This window comes from Puntigrus tetrazona, chromosome 1 (genome assembly GCF_018831695.1).
Source record: "Puntigrus tetrazona isolate hp1 chromosome 1, ASM1883169v1, whole genome shotgun sequence".
Taxonomy (NCBI): domain Eukaryota; kingdom Metazoa; phylum Chordata; class Actinopteri; order Cypriniformes; family Cyprinidae; genus Puntigrus; species Puntigrus tetrazona.
This window is the reverse complement of record NC_056699.1, coordinates 11,896,326-11,919,770: the sequence shown is the minus strand read 5'-3', so window position 1 is coordinate 11,919,770 and position 23,445 is coordinate 11,896,326. Positions and strand designations below refer to the sequence as shown.

At 37.5% G+C, this 23,445-nt stretch overlaps 2 protein-coding genes across 9 annotated transcripts in view; one reads left to right on the top strand and one right to left on the bottom strand.

Moving 5' to 3' along the window:
- The first annotated feature begins 1,563 nt into the window (after positions 1-1,563).
- On the top strand, positions 1,564-9,021 carry LOC122351032 (putative methyltransferase NSUN7). Its single transcript, XM_043247864.1, has 11 exons — positions 1,564-2,032; positions 3,525-3,583; positions 3,670-3,806; positions 4,278-4,430; positions 4,520-4,703; positions 4,781-4,994; positions 5,111-5,254; positions 5,358-5,459; positions 6,289-6,406; positions 6,661-6,760; positions 7,710-9,021. The coding sequence occupies exons 1-11, from the start codon at positions 1,564-1,566 to the stop codon at positions 8,562-8,564; spliced, it is 2,535 nt and encodes an 844-aa protein (XP_043103799.1). The 3' UTR covers positions 8,565-9,021.
- Positions 9,022-9,756: 735 nt separating this feature from the next.
- The window catches only part of apbb2b (amyloid beta (A4) precursor protein-binding, family B, member 2b), a 42,710-nt gene continuing 29,021 nt past the window's right edge, over positions 9,757-23,445 (bottom strand). For 4 of the 8 annotated variants that reach the window (XM_043234807.1, XM_043234846.1, XM_043234815.1 and 1 more), the window contains 9 exons: positions 22,913-23,059; positions 21,368-21,495; positions 16,865-16,870; positions 16,066-16,180; positions 15,749-15,836; positions 15,571-15,654; positions 14,473-14,588; positions 14,167-14,346; positions 9,757-13,409 (listed from right to left, as the gene is read on the bottom strand). In XM_043234807.1, the coding sequence (XP_043090742.1) occupies positions 13,239-13,409; positions 14,167-14,346; positions 14,473-14,588; positions 15,571-15,654; positions 15,749-15,836; positions 16,066-16,180; positions 16,865-16,870; positions 21,368-21,495; positions 22,913-23,059 (1,035 nt within the window). In that variant the 3' untranslated portion in view covers positions 9,757-13,238. Of the gene's footprint in view, positions 13,410-14,166; positions 14,347-14,472; positions 14,589-15,570; positions 15,655-15,748; positions 15,837-16,065; positions 16,181-16,864; positions 16,871-18,065; positions 18,215-21,367; positions 21,496-22,912; positions 23,060-23,445 lie in introns of those variants that run through there. The other 4 variants (XM_043234823.1, XM_043234833.1, XM_043234841.1 and 1 more) reach the window with 4 other exon arrangements.

Here is a 23,445-nt window from a genome sequence, read left to right as displayed (position 1 = left end):
CCTCAACTCAAACCTGAGAGTGTGTGATTAAGTGTGTGTGTGTGTGTGTGTGTGTGTGAGAGAGAGAGAGAGAGAGAGAGAGAGAGAGAGCAGGGGAGTGATGATGAGCAGATAGCTGTAGTGACTACATCTGTAGAGAGAAGATTCACACTCTGTTGACAAGAACAAATGTGTTTGTTGTAGTGACAAGATTTTAGAGAGCTAGAGAGAGACTGAGAGACAGAGCCAATTCCTACATTCTGTTCATATATTTATACCCGTCACCGATCCGCCTGAGCTTACGTTAGGAGAGGTATGTATAAATATTTTGTTTTGATTAATAGGATTTTGAATATGTGACAATAATTAACTGACAATAATTAGGAAATTGCAGGAATCAAAAAACGTAGTAAAAATGAAGATAAAAATAAAGTTTCTGCACTCTTCACAGGAGGCTGCATATACTGTTCAAAAGATTAGGGTCAGTAACATTTCTTTGTTTCTTTCTACTTAGCTTATAAAAAGCTTATAAAATGCAACAAAAACAAAAATGTACTAAAATATTAATGTTGTGAAACATTAGTTTTAGAATTTAGTTTTTTGTGTTTTATTTATTTTATTAAATGTAATTTAGTTATGTGATGGCAAAGCTGAATTATGAGCAGCTTCTGTGTCTCATGATTCTTCATAAATCATTTTAACGTTAAAGAAACATTTCTTAACATCACAAGAGCAACACTTTATTTCAATAGTCCACTTTAGACATTCTACTAACAGTAAAGCTTGCAACAAAGTGTCAACTGCCTATGAGAAACTTTCAAAGTATATGTCAACTTATTCTACTAACGCTAAACCTACCCTAACAGTCTAACTGAGAGTTAGTAGACATGTAGTTGCAAATGAATGAGAACTAGTTTATATGTAGTTACAAGTTACTTCTAGTTAGTGGAATGTCTAAAGTGGACTGTCAAAATAAGTGTGACACAAATATGTTGTCAGGATTCTTTGATGGAAAGGAATTTTCTTCACTGTCACTTCTGATTACTTTTTATCTTTGCTGAATAAAATAATTTCTTGTCATATAGTCCTACAGACCCTAAACTTTTAGACAGTAATTTATGCTCAGTCGGTTCAAAAAAGTCTCCAATCTTGTATTAAAATTTTGATCTGAACAGTTACAGGAAGGAAAGAAAAAACAGAAAGAAATGTTGTGATGTAAAATAAATAATAAATATTTCAAGTTATGCACAAGTTCTAGCAGTGTCAGACTTTCTGGCTCAACTTTATATTCATATATAACTATATACTGCATACAGTACTTTACCATACAGGGGCAAAATACTGTATGTACGAATGCCAAGGGCCTCCCAACTTGATGATCCATGTAATCTGATTTATGTAAAGACTACATTATACTGTGAGAAAACAAATGGTTTGCAAGTTAAATAACCGGCCTTTATATTGCCAATGTACTGACCCTAGTTGAAAGCCTCTGATGTTGATCATGTATGTAAAATAATACTTTAAATTGAGCTACGATAACCACAAATACAGTGTGTTTTTACAGAATTTGGCTCCGTCGTAATGGTTAAACAGACTCTCAGCTCCACACTGGACTCAGATCTGCCAGACATCACATCACTGAACCTGCAGGATCAAGAATCAGCTCCGAACAGTAAAACACACACTCCAGCCTCTTCTAATGGCCCTAGGAGGAAAGCATGCATTCAGTCTCTTAAAAAGAGGGTGACTGCAGAGCCCGCAGAAAGGGACAAGATGGAGAGGGAGAAGACGCCTTTGGGATTCCCAGACTCTGTATACATTCATGCTGCAGATATTTTCCAGAAAACCCACGTGGAGAAAGACCTCGCACAACGCCTCATTCGCTATAGACACACCAGTCCTAAAGACGATGGAGGAGGGGATGATAACGATGGAGGTGATGATACTAACGATGATGACGATGGAGATTCTGGGATTGTTGATGACGGTGATGCCAACACCAAGAAGAATGAGCACTGGGCGTACGAGCTGGCGTTCAACACTCTGAAATGTGAGTGACAAAATAAAGCCAGGACTAAATGGATTTTCAATGAAATTTCAGCATAGCATTTAAGTGGGTTTTACCTGCCTGGTCTGGTAAGCTGTATAACTAAGCATTGGGTAAGGGTTTAATATCATGAAGATAGTGAAGAATCCAAATGTGTCCAGTTCATCTCGATTGTATTTGCCGTTAATGTCCCTGTGGTCACTGATGTCATTCTTTTTGTGGCCCACAAATCTTTAACATGAATTATTCAGCTCCTCGTGACTCAAAGGTGTAGTTGGAAACAGATGAAGAGTCATAAACGTGTATTACTTTACCCAAAATTCAATTTTTCTTCCTATACTGTTCTTCATTACAGCAGAGGAGAGCTTTTCCGTTTTATAATGGTGTAGAGAAGACCGGGGTTGTCTCTGATGAAACAAACATTTAGAAAACTCTGCTTAGTGCAAATTAACTCTTAAATGAAGTGAAAATCAATAGTTAATTATCATAGAATATGTCAAGGCATTGTTAATATTGAATATTAATAATATCTTTAGCAATCTTATTTAATTAGTTTCAACATTTATTAATTGATATTTTAACAATATTTAATGGACCTGAGCTAACATGAACTACAATGAACATTTTATTATTAACTAATATTAGTTAGATAGTGTTTATGTATTAACACATTTTAATTGTAGGGTTACCAAAATATATTTTGTATGGTTTCAAAGCTTCATATCAGAAAATATTAATTTATAGATTGACTTTTGGGTTGTGGTTCATCCAAAGCTGCATGCTCTCCGTGTTTCCTGTCATTTCTTCTCTGACCTCATCTTTCCTTGCCTACCCCTCATCTTTCCATTACTAAGGTCCTGAATCAATAATTTGGGAATGTCTGGTCACATTCTGGTTGAGTTTCTTCTTGTAGCTTATCTTTCCAGCACATGTCTCTGACTCATTCCTCTCTCTCTCTCTCTCTCTCTCTCTCTCTCTCTCTCTCTCTCTCTCTCTCTCTCTCACTTTCTTAAACTTTTTGCTTAGGGGAGGCGTTTTTACTCTTTTATTTTTTTTAAGGACATCTATTTGCTTTTAGTGAGCAGGTCAGACATCAGTTAACTGACTGCTGTAACACTTTAATGGCTGCGCTGAACTGTGAGCACGAGGTCAGTTTATACTTGCAGCCAGTTCTATCATCCAGACACACAAAAACAACAAATGCTTTTTATTCATTCAAAAAATTCAGACAAAAGATTATAAATCTAATACAATATCTTTAATTTTTAGCAGTACAAGCCAGTCTGAGTTACATTCATTTAGCTGAGACATTCTTTAAAAAATTGAATTGTAACACACACATCAATTTTGCGGATATCTGGAGTTAGCCGTCTGAGTTTTTGATCCTCACTTTAACTCTTCATATTATACTGTTGTGTTACACCTATCTGCTGCAGTATAGCAGTGATATCACAGTTGCTCAACTTCATTTACTAAATCTAAATACCCTCTACAGACCAAGATCTTCTGGAGGAGATCCTGACTGACAGCTGCTTTCACCGGTCTCAGCAGACGGTGGGTCTGTTTTGACTGACATCTGCTCTTTTATTTTGATATCAGGATTGACTGTGTTTGATTGGTGAGTTTGTGTGTGTGTTCAGCCAGATGATCTTATGGCTCTCGTGGCGGTCATATTCTTTGACCTCCTGGACAGGAAGTTCCAGCCCAGAGAGCCAATCTACAGAGCAGAGGAGGGACTAATAAAGGACGTGAGAGAGGTGGAGAACAGCCTTTGTAGGTCAGTACGAGCAGGTCTGCCCCGTGAAAACACATTCAGTCTCACAGACCTACACTGATGATGTTCTTTGAAACCCATGGAAAGAAAAACCTCAGCTGTGTCTCCTAGAGAGCAATGAGATTATTTGGGTTGAGACTATAATTAAGTTGAGACCTTTGCTCATAATAATTCTCATAACTGCAACTTTGTCTCCCAGTTGTAAGTGATTTAAAATTTTGGAATATGACCTCATATTTTGCAACTGTCATTGTTCTTTTTGTTGTTGTTGTTGAAATTACAGCTCTCCCTTTTTTCCATCACAGCATTTCCACAGGTTTTCAATATTTTATTTTTCAGGGCGGCAGCATTGTCCTGAAAATAAAATCAAATGAAATTATGTTGCGTTACATCACATTATGAATCCTCTAGCAATGATCAATAATTCTTGGACCTTTAAAAATGATACTTATATTTTTATGTGTACATAATCAGGTTCAAGACCAAACTGGAAGCCTCACTGGCTCAGTACAGAATAAAACTGAATTTGCTGACAATTGACAGTTTCCTTCCACCAGCTGTGAGGGTCAAACAACAAAGATCACAGACATTACCGCTCTATGCCTGGGTCAACACCCTCAAAGCCAGGTAGTGTGAGTCCGTGTATACAAAAACGTCTTTTTTACTTATTTAATATGCACACTTCCCATATTGTGTTTGTATTCCAATGTATTCAGCGTAGAAAATGTATGTGAGACTCTGAAGACGTCAGGCTTCACTCAGGTCGACTCGCACACACCTCTGGTAGGAAATGTGTTCTGTAAAGACAAACACTGTTCCAATGTACTACTGTTTCCCAGACGGCTCTCAAAACTGCTGCAGAAAACCAACCTAGTGACAGAACACACACTCATAATACAGGTAACAAAGACACACAGGCTTTTAAGCATTACAAATGCAAATCAATAGCCCGGTTTAATGTGTATGTGTGAATACAGGATAAATCTCGCAGTCTGGCAGCGTGTGCGATTCGCCCGCTGTTGGTGGAGAATGGAGACGTTCTGATGGTGGGGTCTTTCTCTGCTCTGACTGTGGCTCATGTGGCCGTCCAGGCCGCTGCCTGTTCTGGCTGTGTACATGTATGTGGGGTCCTTAATGTCTCCACATTCAACAATGAATTACAAACCGTCCTCGCTTCTACTGCCTGCAACAGTAAGTGTTCATGTGTTCACTTATTCATGAGTCTTATTCATCTACAAACCATATAAAGTAGTAGTATAAAGTGTAGAGATGCATCGCTGTTTACTTTCTTTCTTTTTTTCCCATAGATGTGAAACTGATGCCTGAGTGCTTCGGTGAACTTAATGAATCGGATTTGCGTTTTCAGAAGGTTCGCTTGATTGTGTTGCTCCCAAGGTGTTCTGTGTCAGCACTTTGTAACCCGGTTGAGTTTATCCTCGATGAGAGCGGAGGTGAAGCAATGCATGGTTTTACATTCTCTGTTTCATTGTGTCATTTAGGCAATACATAAATGCAAACTAATCCAACATTTTAACTTATACTGCACTTATTTAGACAGAGGGCTGCTGCACGGCCTATCTAAAGGAATCATCTCTGAGAGTAAACTGGAGGAACTGGTTTCCAAGCAGAAACAAGATCTCAAGCATGCGCTCGGCTGTGAGACACACACTCATTCATTTATTACCTGAATTTTTGACTGTAAGAAGCTTTAAAACTCCCTCTGAGTTCCTATGTCTCTTTCAGTTGTACAAAACAATTCACTCAAAAATGAATGGTTCATAATGGTTACAAATTATTATTATTATTTTTAATTATTATCTAAATTAAGACAATACAGATAATATTTCTTGACCAGGTCTTTCAAGAACAAATAAATAGTTTTCTGCATTACCCTCAGAAATGTATTTTTTAAAGAGAAAAGGCTAAATTACAGATTAAGAAAACAGATAGATAGAGAGATTTAGATATTGGGCCTCATTCGCAAACATCCGCGGGAAAATGAGGCGAACAAAGTATAAACTTCTTACTGATGCGTTCTGGTTTCTGTGTAGACCTGCGTTTGCAGCTCTCATTATTTACACTGCATGTGTGCATGGGTGGGCGGGGCTAAACTGGCAGTGATGTAGAAGCAGGCGTTGATCTTCTTCTGCGGAGGTGGGGTTTGGCCACGCTATTACATCATAAAGTGGCACATTCTATAAGCTGTCGTTTTGGCAGATTGGCCCCAATATATGCTGATTTTAGACTATTGAGAAATTTTACATTTTTGAAACTTACAGCACAATGACCTCTCAGTAATCAGAATTCCATTGATCTTTTAATATACCAGTTTAACACACCTTTGAAATAGAAAACGGTTATCTTAAATTGTAATAATTCTCAGAATTACTGTTTTTATGATATTTAAAAAAACAAATAAATGCAGCTGAAATATTGTCACAGTGACTAATACTGACACACATCAACCTAACTTGATTAACTGCAGTTCCTAAGGTGAAAGCTGTGGTGTACTGCACATGCTCAGTATATCCAGAGGAGAATGAAAGACTTGTGAAGAGAGCACTTGAGAACGCAAGCAGCAAAGCAAAAGCTGTGCCCTTCAGGTACACACACATCTCACATGCAGACACACACACACACACACACACACACACACACTGTCCAAGCATTAAGTCTTTCCTGTCACACGCCACTAACTGTAAGGATTTAAAGTTGCTGTATCCATGGAAACAGCAGTTAATCCACAGAAAAGCAAGTGGGGGAAGGATTATGGGAATGTTTGAGTTATGAGAAAATGGATATGAGTTGGATTGAATTTACAACACAAAACATCTCTCTCTCTCCATGTTTCTCTCAGGCTGGTAAGCGCAGGATGGGATGATGAGGAAGAGAAGTTTTTCAGAACTCAAGCATCTGACGTCACTAACGGCTGTTTCCTCTGTGTGATGAAAAGAGAGGTGAGAAAGAAGGAACAAGAGAAAATTAAATCACTAACAGATTTTATGACTTTTATAAGAATTTTCTGGGATTCAAATGTGTTTATATCTAAACAACCGTGAAGAAGTATCTGTGAGTAGAGTTGGTGAGAGGGTTTACACACACAGCCACATACACACACACACACACACACACACACACACACACCGCTCTCATGCAGAGCTTGATGCATTGCTGTCCTAAATACTGGCAGCGTAGCTCCGGCTCGCACTAAATAATGAACACATGTGTCTGATCACATTAGCATCCACACGAGACCACACACAGCAAGAGAAACAAGGCTGGAGCTTCTTTGTGTGTGTGTGTGTGTGTGTGTGTGTGTGTGTGTGTGTGTGTGTGTGTGTGTGTTTGTAAGCTTGCATTTGCACTTTATATTACATTTACATAAGTTTTCGCTTTTGTACTACAGTGAATATACAAGTCAAACTGAAATGAAAATGAAATATTATTGAATAAAAATATACACAATTAAATAAACATTACCTCCACATTACCTTTTATTTAATTTTTTTGTTTTTACAAAAGTAATGGACAATGATAATGCATTAAAATGATTAAAAGTGACATTATAAACATTTATAATAATTTTTATATAATTATTTTTATATTAATAATTTCTATTTCAAATAAATTTTGTTTTTTAAATTTCTATTTATTAAAGTATCAGGGTTTGCACAAAAATATTAAGCAGCCCATCTGTTTTAAACATTGATTGAATAATATGTTAATCTATTAATTGAAAACACGAGACAACATGACCCAACCTGACATAAACCCTTGTCCCAAGAACATAGTTTTTAAATTATTAAAATCTACCTTAATTTTATTGTAAACAGTTGTGTAAAATCTATCTATCTATCTATCTATCTATACATATATATAAATGTGTGTGTGTTTTCTTTTTAACAGCAAGACCCAGCAGAGGTAGAAACTGTGCAGGATATTTTAGCACGAGCTGCTGCTAAAGGTTTGTTGGGGGGGCTGCTGCCTCCTGACCCCGAGACCGGTGAGAAAGCGAAAAAGAGAAAAAAACAAAAAGCACCCAAACTTCCTCCTTCCTCCCTCATCGAGCCTTCCTCATCGTTGATGATCAGTCAGAGTCCTCCAGCTGAAGATGTGCTCCAGACAGCAGACGATTCAAGTCACACTTCCAGAGTCCTGAATGACAGTTCCACAATCCTAGATCATGATTCAAGTCTAAACTCTGCACTTGTGGATGCCACATCTAGCACTACAAATCCCTCCAGCTTTGTAGACCCCTCATCCAACAATAAGATTCAGCCTTCCGTTGTGCAGAAGAAGCGACCAACAGGTCATAAGCCTCGAGCTAAAGTTGCCAAGCAGTCCAGTAGAAAAAAGTCTAAGTCCCGCACTCGTAAAGAACGTCAGAGCAGGTCTCGACCTCCACGCAAGAAACTCCTGCACCTTCGGCCATCTCAACACACAACCATTACCTCCATTAAACCCACTCCACCTCAGAGCAATCCCGCCTCCAGCAGAACCCCAGTGTCATCGCACAGATCCAGACAATTGCACAGCAGGGGGTCCGTTAAACCAAAAAAGGAAACGAGCAAATCAGAAGACTTCAAGCTAAACAGGGAGGAAATCCAGTCAAGAGAGTTCAGTCTTCCTCCTGTTCATCCGCTCAGTTCTACACATCTCTCTTCATCTCACTATCGATTACACTCCTCCGTATCTTCTGCTTTGTCCAACAGTATTTCCTCTTCTAGCAGCATTGCCAGAGACTCTAGCTTTTGGCATTGAGTTACAATCTGTTGTTTAAAAATACACATCCTGTGTGCTTCCGTGCAAAAGAAGAATTGTAGTAAACAAGTTTATCACCCCTGAACGCAAGGTACTGATCTCATGACTTAAACAGATTAGGGTTCATTAAAATGCCTTCATTAATTACTCACCCATATGACATTTCAAACACGTAAATTTGTTCATTTTAGGAACACAAATTAAGGTATTTTTGATGAAATCTGAGGGCTTTCTGACCCTCCATAGAAAGCAAGGATCCTATCATGGTCAAGGCCAAGAAAAGTACCAAGAACATCAACAAAATAGTCAGTGGTTCAACCATAATTTTATGAAGCTACAAGAATATTCTTGTGCACAAAAAAATTACAATTATGACTTCAGGGGTCAGAAAGGGTTTAGAAAATTTCAGAGTTTAAATGACATGAGGGCGAGTAATTAATGACTATGCCTTGTTTATGTTATGTTTATGTATGTTGTACACTGTATCATGCATACTGTTAAATAAATGATTTGTAACCTGCCTTAGGTCCTAATTTTGTATTGCACTATATGTCAGAATATGACAAAACAATTTGTATTTATATGCACTGGAGTTTATTGACTGAGTGGCATATTGTTTAAAACCCATTTATATCTCAGTTTTAAAACATTTTCTTAATTTTACCCACAATTTATTAGTTCCTTATTTTCCTTGATATTCTTGTAATGCAAGTATACTTTTTACAGTTTGATCATTTTAAGTCAGTATGTTACCTTTTTTCTTTTCTTTGGTCTTCTTCCATTATTTTAACTGCATAAACCATGTTATAAACCATAAATATTCAGCCCATCCATCTACACTCCTTCCAATCAACAGCCCATGCTTAGAACCAAGTGCCTGCCCTACATTATCTGATAATTGGATGTACCTCACAGTACAGTTAATAATTATGCCACCAAAGATTTATTGGCTCATATTTTAAAAAATAGTAATATCCAACCCCATCTCGTATGAATTTTCATATAAATGCGTACAATTAGGCTAAGCTCGAAAGACCACCCCTAAACCTCAACAGGCAATAAGTAGATCCTGCAGTTTTGCCACAACAATTTTTAACTCTTAAAAGTTACATTCATAGTTAATTAGGACATTTCTTGCTGCTAACAACAGCCTTTATTAAAAGAAATCAATGAACAGCCAGAAACGTTTCGGTGTATTTTGTGATATGCCATTTATTTTCACAACAGTTTACATTTATATGGTGTACAAATTAGTGTAGAGCAGAGAAAGCCAACGTTTCCACAAAAACGTGTGTTTGAGTGTATTTCGCCAGTAGTGTTAATTCTTAGCTTGTTAATCCTCGTGATGAGATTTCCTCTGATAATCGGCGATCAGAGTGATTCACCATGCAAGAACACTAGAGTCAAACACACTATTCTTGGCTAACGAGAGAATGATGATTCTACGCTGAATTATTGTACTGGACTACACTAACCATAATCCTCCTCCCTCTTTCGGGTTTTGCATGTAACAGCTGACTTTGCCGGTTGCCACTGAATTCATTTTGAAACATAAGATGTGACTGAATCTTATTCACTGTGAAACCCCTCGCCCAAAAAGGAGGGAATCCAAAAATAATCCAACGGAAAACAGTATAAGTGAAATTCTCATGAGAAAAACAAAAACGAAACAAAAAACCAACATGCGATTCTTCAAAACTGCAGAAGAGATAATAAGAGGGGGGAGCGCGGGAGTGCAGTACACAGGCGGATTGATTTGTGTCAGGTCATTTCAACACTCTGATTACCTGCAGGGTGAAAGCGGAGGCCTTGTGTCTTCAGGATACACTACTCAATGCTAGCTAAACATCTACATACTGCCCAAACAAATACAAATTCAAATCTTTGTGAAAAATCTGACTGTGATCATCCTGGAACGCAACATACCCTAAATGACCAAATGTATGTGTACTACAACACAAAACATTGACACCTTTTGCTGATGCATCACTTTCGGCTGTGTCCTAATTTGCCAAGAATTTGTTTCACTGCACGGCTTTTTAATGGTTTGCCATCGTAAATGTGTTATGCGTTATAGATTGATGTCTTGTTGTTTTTAAAATAAATCGGTTTAAAGTTTCGAGACCCTACATCGGGCGCCGCATTTTTAAACAGCATCGCGTTAAAAAGTTGTGTCACGAGACTTTAAAAAAAAAACAAAAAAACATCTTGTTAAAACTTTTAAAAATGTGTTTTGAGACCCCGCATTGGGTAACGCTGAATCTCAAGTTAAAATCTCAGAATGAAGTAGTTTGAGGTTGATCTCATGCACCGGTTGCTACTGATAATACTTGTTAGGTTTAACATACTGTTGTCCATGTAGTGCATTCTGAAGCAGACCGAAGCTTACCTACATCTACTGTTGGTTTGGGCAGAATGTAGAGATCCTACAAAGCCTTTCAAAGTGTTACGGCAGTCAGCGTCTGAGATAAACAGCTCTCCAGAGTAACCGTACTGTGGTTTGAATTTGTCATTTGTTTGATTTGTTGTTCAATACAGAGTAAAGAATGTCGAAGCTTATGATACATCACAATGAAACCAGTATATACCGATATAAAATAGAATAAATAAAATAAAAAATATCATTTCTGTTCAGTACAGTTTTTCTTCTTAAATTGTCCCAGGACATGCAAGGCAATGTGTCTTTTTTTTTTTTCTCTCTCTCTCTCTCAAATCTTCCTCGGAGCTAAAAGAATGCATAGATAGACACTTACGGTTCACATCTCCTCCTCTAGAGCTAGCTCTCCTAAAAAGGACCATAAAATAAATTCATATTCACAATCTCTACCATCTTTCACTCGTCTTCTTTTCTTTGTTTTGTCAGTTGGTTTATCTACAACACATACGTGATTTTTTTTTTTTTTTTTTTTTACAGTATGGCCAGAATAAACGGGATCACGAGACATGCCAAGGCAAGTATGACCAAAACAAACAAAACATGACAAAATAAAAGTATCTGAAATTCAAAAAATAAAGCCTTATGATATGATGTTTGCTATATATAGATACTATATGTACACACATAAGTGACTCGTCAAAACCCTTGTGAAAGAAAGGGTAAGTCTAGGAGTACAGCAAGACCACGTAGGTACGTGCGGGGGGGGGGAAATGTTTGTGAAGCGCAACCAGGACATGTAGAGCCACTAATGACATCCAAACGTCAGGAATGGATGCCAGAACTGAAATAGCTCAGGAGTTTTTTTTTCACTAACTTGGATCTGTTGCAAATAGTTCCTATTAGTCAGATATTTTTTGACATTCAGTCACTGGAGAGCCTCTTGAGGAAGTAAGCACTACGCTGGGGTTCAAAGCAGAATTGACACGACTGAACTGTTTGACTCTAGGCAAAGTTGCCGCCTCCTGTATTTTGCTCCTTGAGTAATTCAATTCTCTTCCAAAACATTCTCTCTTTCAAAGGAAAAAAAAAAAAGAGGCAATTTCACTTTGGAAATATAAAAAGCACATTCATACTTTACATCTACACACTAAACTGAACAGGTAATGTCCTTCCACCTGTGTTAATGCACAACAAGTTTATGGGAAGTCTGATGATTTGTTTCATATCTGCGTCTTTTCCAAGCCTCCTCAACAACTTCTGGCGGAGATGAATATGTCAGCAGAGCTTCTTGAAGAAAACATGGCGATGTATTTCAACGTTAAACACGTTTCACTCAGCTGAAAGAGTTGGGATTTCCATCTTCCCACTTGGAAAAGTGCACTTGAACTCGAACTTTGTGCAGTGGCGTTTTTTTCTCCGCAATTTGGTTGCAAGACTTCATTGTAGACATGTATGCAATGCTAATGTAACGTAGGGTTGTTTCTTCGCCAAAAGGTACGGTCACATTTACCAATGTTTTAATAGGAATCCATTTCATTGGTAATTTCACTCGAGGGCGAACGATTTCTCAATTAATCATGCGAATTTACTGCGGTGGCCGATAGAGATATGCTTAGTTTGGAAGCAACTTATACACGAGTTGTGCTTCATACGTCGCTTCACTGCAGCCAATCAACAGCGGACTAAAATTTTGAGCACTGAACATTGGAGCACCTTGATCAGAAGATATCAAGTAATAACATCCTTCATCCGACACTGAATGGAACACGATGCACAGTTCCTCTCATTCTTCTTATTTTGTGTTTATCAGGATAGTAAAGAATGCAACAGAAATAGCTTTTATCCGTTAGCAAATAAAGCAGCACCAAGCTCCTCTAAACACACATACGGTCATGCGACAGCGATGAACTGTGACGATATGAAGAAGCTCGATCGATCGAAGCAGCCGCACTACACAAGCTTTCTTCAAACGATCTCTTTAGAGCAGGCTTTGTCCGGATAGGGTGGTGTTACAGATGGGCGAAGCCTGTTGGGTACAGTCCCAACAGATATACGCATGACCGACATATGGGAGACGGAAGAGAGAGGCTTGTAGATACTGGAGTAAGTGCGTGTTCGTGAGTGTGCGAGTAAAGGGTGTACTTCTTGGCATCAGCTCATTTGATAATTACTTTGTTTCAGAATTTCCTCGAGCTTTGCTTCGTCTCCATCGAGTGACTGGACAGATATGTACAGGACATTCTGATAGCTATTGGCATGCAGAGCGTGACGGTGAGAATGCGTGCTTGTGTGTCAGATCACTGGGGGAGCTCAGTGACTGGTCTCTTCTGTTTGAGCGTGTCGATGAGGGAAAGAACTCCGCGTTTGACGCTGGTGGAGACGCGGCGGGTGACCGAATCAGCAGGGGGTGCTTGTGAGCAGGCTTTCTGAGATGGAGGGCGTGCCACCAGACACTTCTGATACCTCAACTGCGGAGACAAAGAAGAAAACGAGAAGAAGAAGTGAGTGGGTGAATTCATGCGTTGAATTTTACGTAACCGGCTGATGTTAAAGATCTGATTATCACATAAACGTTCAATAGAATGGGTTAGGCTTAGGTTGGGTTGTTGTTTGAACACCAGATGGATGATGAATCAGACATTTACAGCGGTTAAGCAACATTGCGACTTTTAAGGTTTCGCTAAATTTTATTAAGGTAGCTGTTTATGGCTATGGTTATTAATATATAAGAATATATACGGTAGTTAATAAACAGCAACAATTTGAATGTTTTTGAAAGTCTGATCACAAATTCAGTAATGTTAAGAAATATTACTACTATTTAAAATAACTGTTCTCTAGTTTAATGTAATTTATTCCTGCGATGGCATCATTATGTCTGAATGAATGTTCAGCATCATTAGTTTTCCACTAGTCTGTCATATGATCCTTCAGAAATCATTCTAATATGCTGATTTGGTGTTCAAGAAACCTACAAGATTTCCTACAGTTATTAGTGTTGAAAACAGTTGCTGATAATTGATACATTTTTCATTTATCTGAAATAAGAAATCTGATGTATATGAACATTATGTTACATGTGTATATACATACACACGCACACACACAGAGTAGACTGACATAGACATAGACAGCTATATAGCCCAGCTTGACATTGATGTTTTCCTTTTTTATTAAGCTATAGTATATATATTTTTGATATGGTGTTGAACCGTTATAACTCACCATGCATGCTGCCTGAACAGCCTCTGACACGCTGCCAGCATTAGGATCACACCAAAACACATGACACTCAAAGTGCTGGTTCCCAGAGTCCATGATGAATGCGAATGAATGCACATCTTTCCCAACTCCCATAAACGACAGGAAGCGCACACGACACTCCACCAGGACCTCCTCTTCCTCCTAATATAGTTTATGACACCAATAATCATACATCAGCTCTTTCGAATAACTGTGTTACCACAAAAAGTTGCACTTTAATAAAACACACAGCTATTAGCGTTTTAACGAGTGAAAGAATTGAATTGCCTTTTCTTTGATGACTGTGACTGTTGCATCGGCTACATTCAGCATCACAGGGACCCAGTCATCTCGATTTGATGATGTTATCAAACTATCTATTGCACCGTTGAGGATGTCCATGCCTAGAAAACAAGAACGTCTGACCTTATAATTGCATGTACAGTTCCAGAGAAAGTATGTGAACCTCCTTGCATTTATCTGCATTTCCACAATTAACAGTGTGCAGAGCTTTTGATCTTTTTGATCTTGCAACTGACCAAGACATTTTGCATGTGCGTACCTTCATCCTTTTTTTATATTTCAACATAAAAAAGTTTAACTTTTCCAATAAACTAATGCAGTCTGCTACAGATAAACAATGCTTTCAGTAACACTCTATGTAGTGTCAAAAACTATCAGGAGTCAGAAGTCATCTAAGCTGGAGAACAATCAATGAGACAAGGTCAAAGTCACCCTGCCCCAGAAAACAACAATCACAAAGTTTACTATTCACAAGATGCGTTTGTATGACATGAACCATCCAACGAAAGACATCTCAGAACACTTAAGATGATGAATTGTTGTCTTGCATAAAGCCGGAAAGGGTTACAAAAGCATGACCCCAAAAAAGGATGCACACCGGATATCTCAAAATGTATTGTTGAGGAGGAATGGTTCCAACACTGCACTAAATTCTTAAATCAAGATACTTTTACTATATAAGCAAAATGCACCTAATTTAGATTTTTGTCTCCTGGAAACAAGACCTGAGACATTTCGATTATCTAGTAAAAGTACCTTGATTTAAGATGTAAGATATTTTGACTAGAACAAAAATGCTAAGTAAGATAAGCCATTTTTTTGCAGTGAAACGTTTGACAGTCCTGCATGGCTGATTTGGAGGAAGGTCAACAAGCTATTAAATAACAATTTACATTTACCCTGCACTGTGAATGTTCACGCTGCTTTTTAATAAACAATGAAAAAACATGTGTTCCTCTTTTGTTAAATTGTTCAATTTTATGATCAATTTATTCAGAAATCCAGTAAAAAGTGTAGAGTCCGGGGAGGATAATATGCGTTAAATGTGAGCACAAAAAAAAGAGCATAAAAGTGATTGCTCACCTATAGGTCTGGCAACGGGCATCATGCCGACATATAACACTTGGAATTTCTGCACCAGTTCAGTCTTTGGTGTGGGGAACTCTGCTAAGGGGAACACACAACACACACATTAACACACACACATAGACACACAAACCTATTATTCAACAGAGGCACATGTAAAAGCATACTGTGTTACCTTGTAGAGGGACGTCGAGCCCAGCATGTGTTCTGTCCTGTAAGGATCCTCCAGCCATAGCTTTGGCATTCTTGCGCTCTGCCATGATCTATTACACAGAAATCGAACTCATTAAACTCTCTGCCCTAAATCAGCAGCCTAAACAGAATGTGAACCCTATTTCTTCCTCCTCTGCCGTGCTCTATCCGTGCGCACAGACTTGAGACCGTCAGTGGTTCAGGCTGCAGTCTAATGCAATGTTGGTGTTACGCTGTTTTGAATGGGTCATTGATGATCATTTAGTGTTGGATGTTGTGTGTGTAGCATTTAGCTCTCACCCTGGAGCAGATTTCGTGCAGACTTGTCGCGATGGCTTTGGCAGGGGTGTCACAGCGGAACACATGACATTTTAATATCCGGGTGTCCTTATCTCGCGCTACATATGCAAAATCCCTGTTTGCACACAATTAAAATGAAACAAGATTAAATCATACGTAAACAGCTGTTTAAAGTCAGAATGAAACACATTTTACAAGCCATTTTCTTATATTTCCAATCAGCATACTGTACTAGAAAAATGCAGGACTTTGTTTTGGACACCAAAAAATTACAGACCAGAATGGATAGAGGCCAAGATATTATATTTTTTTCATTTTCAAAACATTTTTTTATTATTTTTAATACATGGAACATTTAAATCCAGTAATGTGCAATAATCAAAGTAAGTTTAATTGAATGGAATTACTTTAACACAACATTAAACATTACATCAAAAACTGTGCAGATGATTACAAACTAAAAGACTTGTGAATGTGGTTGTGTGTATCCTGATGGATTATGTTTTAGTTTTAAGAGACAATCAATTTAAAACAATCAGTTACTAAAAGAAACTCACCCACATTTCAAATAAACAAAAAATGCTGCAAAATATACCCATGGATAAAATGCACACACCTCACCTACTATATGCAGGTGCACGTGGCTGACTGATGAACGAGTGTCTCTAAACTTACACCTCCAGCTGTATTACACACATTCTTTAACATTTCCACCAAAAATAAACTATTATGAACACAATGACCTGCAAGAGATAACATCCAGGCAGAATACAAGCAACAAAAGGGTAAATCAATTTACCTCTCTCTGAGTCCCGGAAAGCAGTCAAGTAAAAGATAAAAAAACATGATGAGAAAATACACACAATAAAGCCCATTAATGAAACATAAGGAAAACTCATTTCTGCATAAATCATGTGCAATGTCACACAATTCAATGCAACAACGTGTGTATTATGAAGGAGTGACACAGAAACATGTATTCCTTGTATTTCATAAACGGGTATGTGCATACACGAAATATGTGCATTACAAAAAGATGTGGCATATCTTAACAACCGCTGTGAAAATTGTCATTTCAAGTAAGGATTTATTTTTAGAAGCATTGTATTTTTCCAAACCCGGGTATTTATGTATGAAGAGAAAATAAGAGAGAAGAGAGAGGAAAACGAGACCAGCAGGTGTGATGAGGATTCAGACATTTATCACAATGTATGTGACACCTCAACATGAGGCTCTCGGAGTGCAGCCAATAAAAAACATGAATATGCAAAAGTGTGATAATTAGAGATTTAACAGACTGAGAGAGAGAAAGAGAATAAAACCAGGTGAACTCAGTGCACTCGATGCTTCAATGTCCAGAATGAACTCCAAGCTGGTAAACCTGTTTAAAACGGGCAGCTCTACAATACCTCAGCAGGATTCAAACAAGAAATGTGCTGGAGGGGTCAAGGAGAAACTCCAAGGAGGTACAAGGAACAACGCAAATGGACCGAGAACAGAACCCTGAGGTTCCCCTAAGGAATTCGAAAAAAAAAAAGGCTTGTGTGCTAGTTTGCGTGGATGTGTGGGATGGTATCAGAGGGAAGGCCTGATCTCAGGGAACACGCAAGGAAGTTGCAGTCTCTTTCAAATGTAACCCATTTAGTGACGTGAACATCTTGCCGTGACCTACTTTAATAACTGAACACGCAGTACTCCACAATACTATCCTCACCACAGTAAATAACAACACATACAGTTCATCCTTAATTCTCAAGTACTGAAATCTCCTCCTCCTCATTCACACCATCTGGAGAAATTCCACCCACTCCACCTTCTAACAGTCCTACTAATTCATCCTTTCTCACTGCACTAAATACTTCAGCTGTAGGCTACTCAAGAACAAATGTCATACTGTAGAAAAAAAGTGACTTACGTTTTTTTCATGGATACTGTAAAATGAGGTGACCTACAGAGTAAATAATGAAAAATACTGGACATAAAAAGAGAAAAATACTCACATCTATAAAGTAATGTGTTTTTTTCCTGCTATAGCATTATGCCGGTACCCCTCTTCTACAGATTTTCACCTCCTCGTCTCATTCTCTGCTCTGTTAAAAACATGCAGCTCACCTCTCTACGCTCAATCTCTCTCTTTTTTTACCCCCTTCTCATTTTCGCTCTCTCTCCTTCCATCCAATCCCAACGTTCCCTCTACCCTCCCCCTCCCGTTTCGCTTGTCGCTACGGTAACCTCCTCCAGGGTCCTGGGAGGAAAATGCTACTGATGGGCTTAGTGGAGTATTAGCATAGGAGGACACAATGATCACATGCGAACACATGCTTGCACATGCAGACTACACAATAAATTCAAAAAAGCCCAGCCTAAAGCGTAACTCCTGTAGAGAGAACATATGAGCAGTGCCACCTGCTGGCCGGACTGTGGTACTGCTTACACTCAGTGAGGCAAAACTGTGATTCAGCATCCCCGATGAAGTATGCTGCATTCCACCCCTGCATCATTCACACACACTCACACACATACCAGTCAGCTCTTCAGGGACTAAAGCAGGAAGAGCAAAACTCTTCAGCGTTTGTGAGATTCATATGAAACATTTGGATGACCTCAGAAACACTCTACCCATACACATACGGGCAGCCCCTATAACACTGGATTAAACTTTCATTAGCACTTGTCTCTCAATCATCAATCTTTTATTTCTGTCCTCCTTTCACTGGGGTGACTTCTTCAATCCAGAATCATTACATAGTGACCTTTAGCTTGAAGAATCTGGAGGAGTGTCTCGATATCAGAATGCATTAACAGAGATGCATTAAGTGAAATCTGGTACAGATGATGAGCGTGTGAGGAAAGTCACAGGTGCTGACATTTGCAGATCTTAAATCTTGAATTAAACTTAAATGTGAAGAAATCACAGCACACATGCTACACGAAATATGCTAAACTGAATAGTCACAATATATATTTTATATTTACTAATAATATAAAATTAGAAAATATTCAGCAAATAAGACCATTTTTTTTATTGTCATCGCTCAAAAATGTTCATGAAAGTTTTTGCTGGCCATTATTTGAATAATCAAATTGTAACAAAAATATTTAGTAAATATATATGAAATAATGCTATTAAATACTGATAATTATAACAATGTATGCTTAGTGTTGGGAAGTAACTAGTTACATGTAATGGAATTACATAATTTAATTACAAAATAAAAGTAGTTGTAATCAGTTACAGTTATTGAGTAAAAATGTGCAATTAAATTAGTTACTTTAGAAAAAGTTAAGGATTACAAAGGGGTTACATCTGATTTTTTTCACACACACTCCTGCATAGAGATTTAATTGATTTCTTTCAAAATATGAAACACCAGTGTTTGAGGAACACAGGACATGCTTATTCAATAACGATTTTATTTCCTAAATGGGTTTAGGCACAGCTATGCTTCACCTTTAAGATGAACTGGGTTTTTTTGTTGTTGTTGTTGTTTTTGCTTTTTTGTCAAGGCATTGTTAGATTCCAGTGTTTCCTGTCATAGCTATGCAAAAATTGTATTTAAATATGTATTTAACCTCAGAATGATCTTAAAGTAAGTCTTGATTTTGTAGTGGTTGTTTTTTAATACCCATTTTCCACAAGTCGTTATGATACTTTGTGGTCTTCTTCCAAGCTCTGTTCACCCTCCCTTCACTCTCATGGAAGAGTAAAGAAGAGACTTGCAAATAATCATAAAAAAATGTGAGACTTACTTCTTAGGAGGTGCAGCTGGATCATGGACAATGGGTACTGGTCTATCCTTGAATTTTATTTTACTTTTTTTTTTACCTTTCAACAAAACCCTGCCTTAAATAGTTTTTTTGTTCAGAAAACCATCTGGAGAAGAATTACTTGCGCAGTCAAATTTAGGTGTATTCGGTGACGCGTTTCCACCAAAAACAAAACTAATTCGTGGAGAGAACAATAAGATTCTTGTTTTTTTTTCCAATCACAAAACTACAAAACACCTGCATTGCTTAAAGACATTGTCACTACAGCTGAAAATTATGGACTTTGTACAACTGGCTTAGAGCGAAGATATGGTAATACTACACACTGAGCAATATGATACTGCTACTATCATACCGCTCAGAAAATCAAATAAAAAAAACCAAACAATGACTGAGGTTTTGAGAGAGAAACGGAGTGGAATTTTTATCATTGTAGGAGGGTTTTGTCCACACACTGCTAAGACCATTCATGAAAAAAGTGAATTTTGCATCTAATGTCTTCTTTAAAATTAAAACATTATCATCTTGATTCAAGCGATGAAGGATTTGAATCAGTGTTGAGTTCTTCTGTTACATATTAACCCTGCCTGGTTTGCATGTTTGAAAATGATTAACTGTTGAAAACATTCGAAATTTAGAAAAGTAATCAAAAAGTAAAAAATGTAACTTGTTACATTACTTTATTAAAGTAATTGAAAATTTTAAATAGGGTAACTTGTAATATATAAACTGTAATATATACATTTTTAAAAATCCCAACACTGCACACGCGTGGCAATTATTACATAGCATTATTCCTTCCTAATGATTAGCTATATAATGGAAAAACTGTGAGGAAAACAGTTACTAAATTATTGAATTTTGTACATTTAACTTGTCACATTTAACATTTTGAAAATACTTGGCAACACTAACTGAAAAAAACACACACTTTTAAACGCCCTGAAAAACTTATGAATATTGTGATGTATCAAATATTGTCAAAAGGCTGAAAATACAAAGATATAATTTTTTGTTATTTGATATATAGCATTTCCCTGAAGATTGTGAAAAGGACTATAATGTTTAAATGTACATCCATTCAATATCGTTTGTAGGTCAGTTCAGTTTTTGAAAGGCTCTTTATCTGATTTAACTGGGCAAAAATGACTTATTCAAAAAGATTGTAAAGCTTTAAACTAACATTCAGTGGGTCACAGAGATTTAACATTATTAGTGTTGGTAGATGACCAGTCAGCCGATCAGGATCAGCAAAGTAAATTAGCTCTTCGTAAATAAGTCCCTGATGATGTTTGTGGCGGCTGAGAGCTGTAAAGTTTTAACTGATAAAAAATCCTTTTTTGCCCCATCTGTGCAGTTTCCAAGAGAATTTTAGAAACACCTCCCTCATTTTCATAAATAAAGAGTGAGCTATTAATCATTCAGTTTTGTTCAGTTTGTCATTTATTAATCATTTCATAAACCCTTCATCATTTAACATGTTCTCCTTAACCAACCCATAAAAGCACAAACTGCCATGGCAACCAGTGCTTACCTTCCATTATCGCGGCCGACGCCCCACACGCGGATGCTTGCGATTGGCTGAGAGTGTAGGACGCTACGATCCATTGGGTCGACCAGATTCAGCATGTTATTCTCCAGAATGAGGTACATATCCTTCCCCTGAACACACAAGTACAATGTGGCAAGACAGGATAAGGGTTAAACCTTGTGCGTTTTCTTGCAGTCCAATGCCTACATAGGCAGATTGTAAAAGAGTGTAACTTCTTTGGACACTTCCGGTTTTAAATATTGTTACTTTTGATAAGAATGCAAGCCTTATATTTCAAATTATGTGCATTTTTTCAAGAAATACAACCAACAAATTCTGTTATGTCTGCTGAGCCTTTACTACTAGTGAAATAAACATAAACGAACATCTCATGCCTAATGTAATTGCTCAGTCGGTGTTTAAACCATGGAAAGAATTTACATGTTTGCATATTTTTTTGAGTGTTAATTATTATATTAAAACAAAAATAGTGATTGAATTTATGTTTTTTTGGCTTTGCTGTTAATTGTAACCTTATAACAGTGTAAAAGCAGCTGAGGTAGATTTTTATCCTTAAGAAAATTTTAATTACAAATGAATTTATTTAAAATAAAGAGCAATTTGTTTGTTCAGTAAACCATTGTTTAATTTTGTTTTGTTTTTCCCCAATGCTGTACCAAAACCATACTGAACAATGACATTAAAAATGAAGAATGACCAAACTGTCATGATTGTGTGGCGTTAAACCCTACTGTTGAAGTATATTGTAATCCATGTCATTTTATACATACAGCACAATTGAAACAGAGCACACAGTAGCCTAACGTTATCATGTTCATCACCTGTCAAGTGATTTCCTAAATACACCACCATGGGTAAAGTACTTTTTTCCATGCCTTTTGCCACTAAATGAAATGCTTGTATTTCAGAATCCATTTCATTTTAAACAAAACACACTCTAGCTTGACTACTGTTTCGAGGCAGATAACTTTTTAGATTTTCTCATTTTTCATAGAATTTTTCCATGAAGGATAAATGCAATACTGCCTTAGAATTTGATCAGAATAAAGGCATCCAAGAAGCCTTCTGAAACCAGTCAGAAGTGCACCCGGGATGTCCTAAAATATAGCCTACACAGGCAACTCGGACTTTGGAATCAATGTCACAGGCTACTATAAGGATGCTTGTGCTTGTATGTGTGTTGAAAGTAATGAATAAATGATCAGACCAGAAAATAAAAGGCAGGAGGAGAACAGAGGCTTTCTTCCTGTGTACTGTCACAACAGATTAAACTCTCTTTCTTCCTCTTCCTCTTCTATTCACTTGCTTTTTTTCTGCATGACATTTTCATCTCTCCCTCTTGTTTTATCCTTTCTGCTATCCTTGTGTTTTATCCCCTTTTCTTTTTTCAAGATGATACAACACGTGTTTAATAACTTTGTGTACATTTTTGACTAAAAAGATCAATTTAGACTACTAGAATCATGTACCGCTGGTCGATCAGAATGGAATCTTGAAAATCTTGTTAGTCTGAGTGCCATATCTCACCTCTCCCCAAATGCCAACGGTGTCTCGTATGTCATTCTTGCAGTAAGACAGTTGACGGATGCAGTTGTTAACAGCGACGCTGCTTTTACCGGGGGCCAAGTCCTCTTCAGCCATCTCTACCCAGCCAAGAGAGCGCACAGCAAAACACTGTAATAAAAACATCACAATTCCACTGATTAAGCACAAACACCGTGACAAATAACTACAGGGCAACCGCCACACTTTATGCAAATGAAGAGCACAGCAAATATACGACTAAAGACATAACAATAACAGTTTTCACAAGAACAAGCCCAGTAATACAGTATTGTGTTTCTCTGTTGCATATATTTTATTATGCCTCGTATCCAAATTCCTCCTACTCCTCAGTAGCGATGGAGACTAATCCGAGGAAACGCTTTTTAAAATTTTCACATGGCATCTTCTAAGAATAGCTGCTGATAAAATGAGTGAGAAAGAGAAAGAGTGATTCAAACACACATACATGATTGTTTACACACACACACACACACACATACAATCTCTTAGAACAT

Excerpts from the sequence above, each read along its gene's own strand:
- LOC122351032 (XM_043247864.1), top strand. The coding sequence starts at position 1,564 with ATGGTTAAACAGACTCTCAGCTCCACACTGGACTCAGATCTGCCAGAC. Across the intron at positions 4,995-5,110 it reads CGCTTCTACTGCCTGCAACA|ATGTGAAACTGATGCCTGAG; the intron begins GTAAGTGTTCAT and ends TTTTTCCCATAG. Across the intron at positions 5,255-5,357 it reads TATCCTCGATGAGAGCGGAG|ACAGAGGGCTGCTGCACGGC; the intron begins GTGAAGCAATGC and ends GCACTTATTTAG.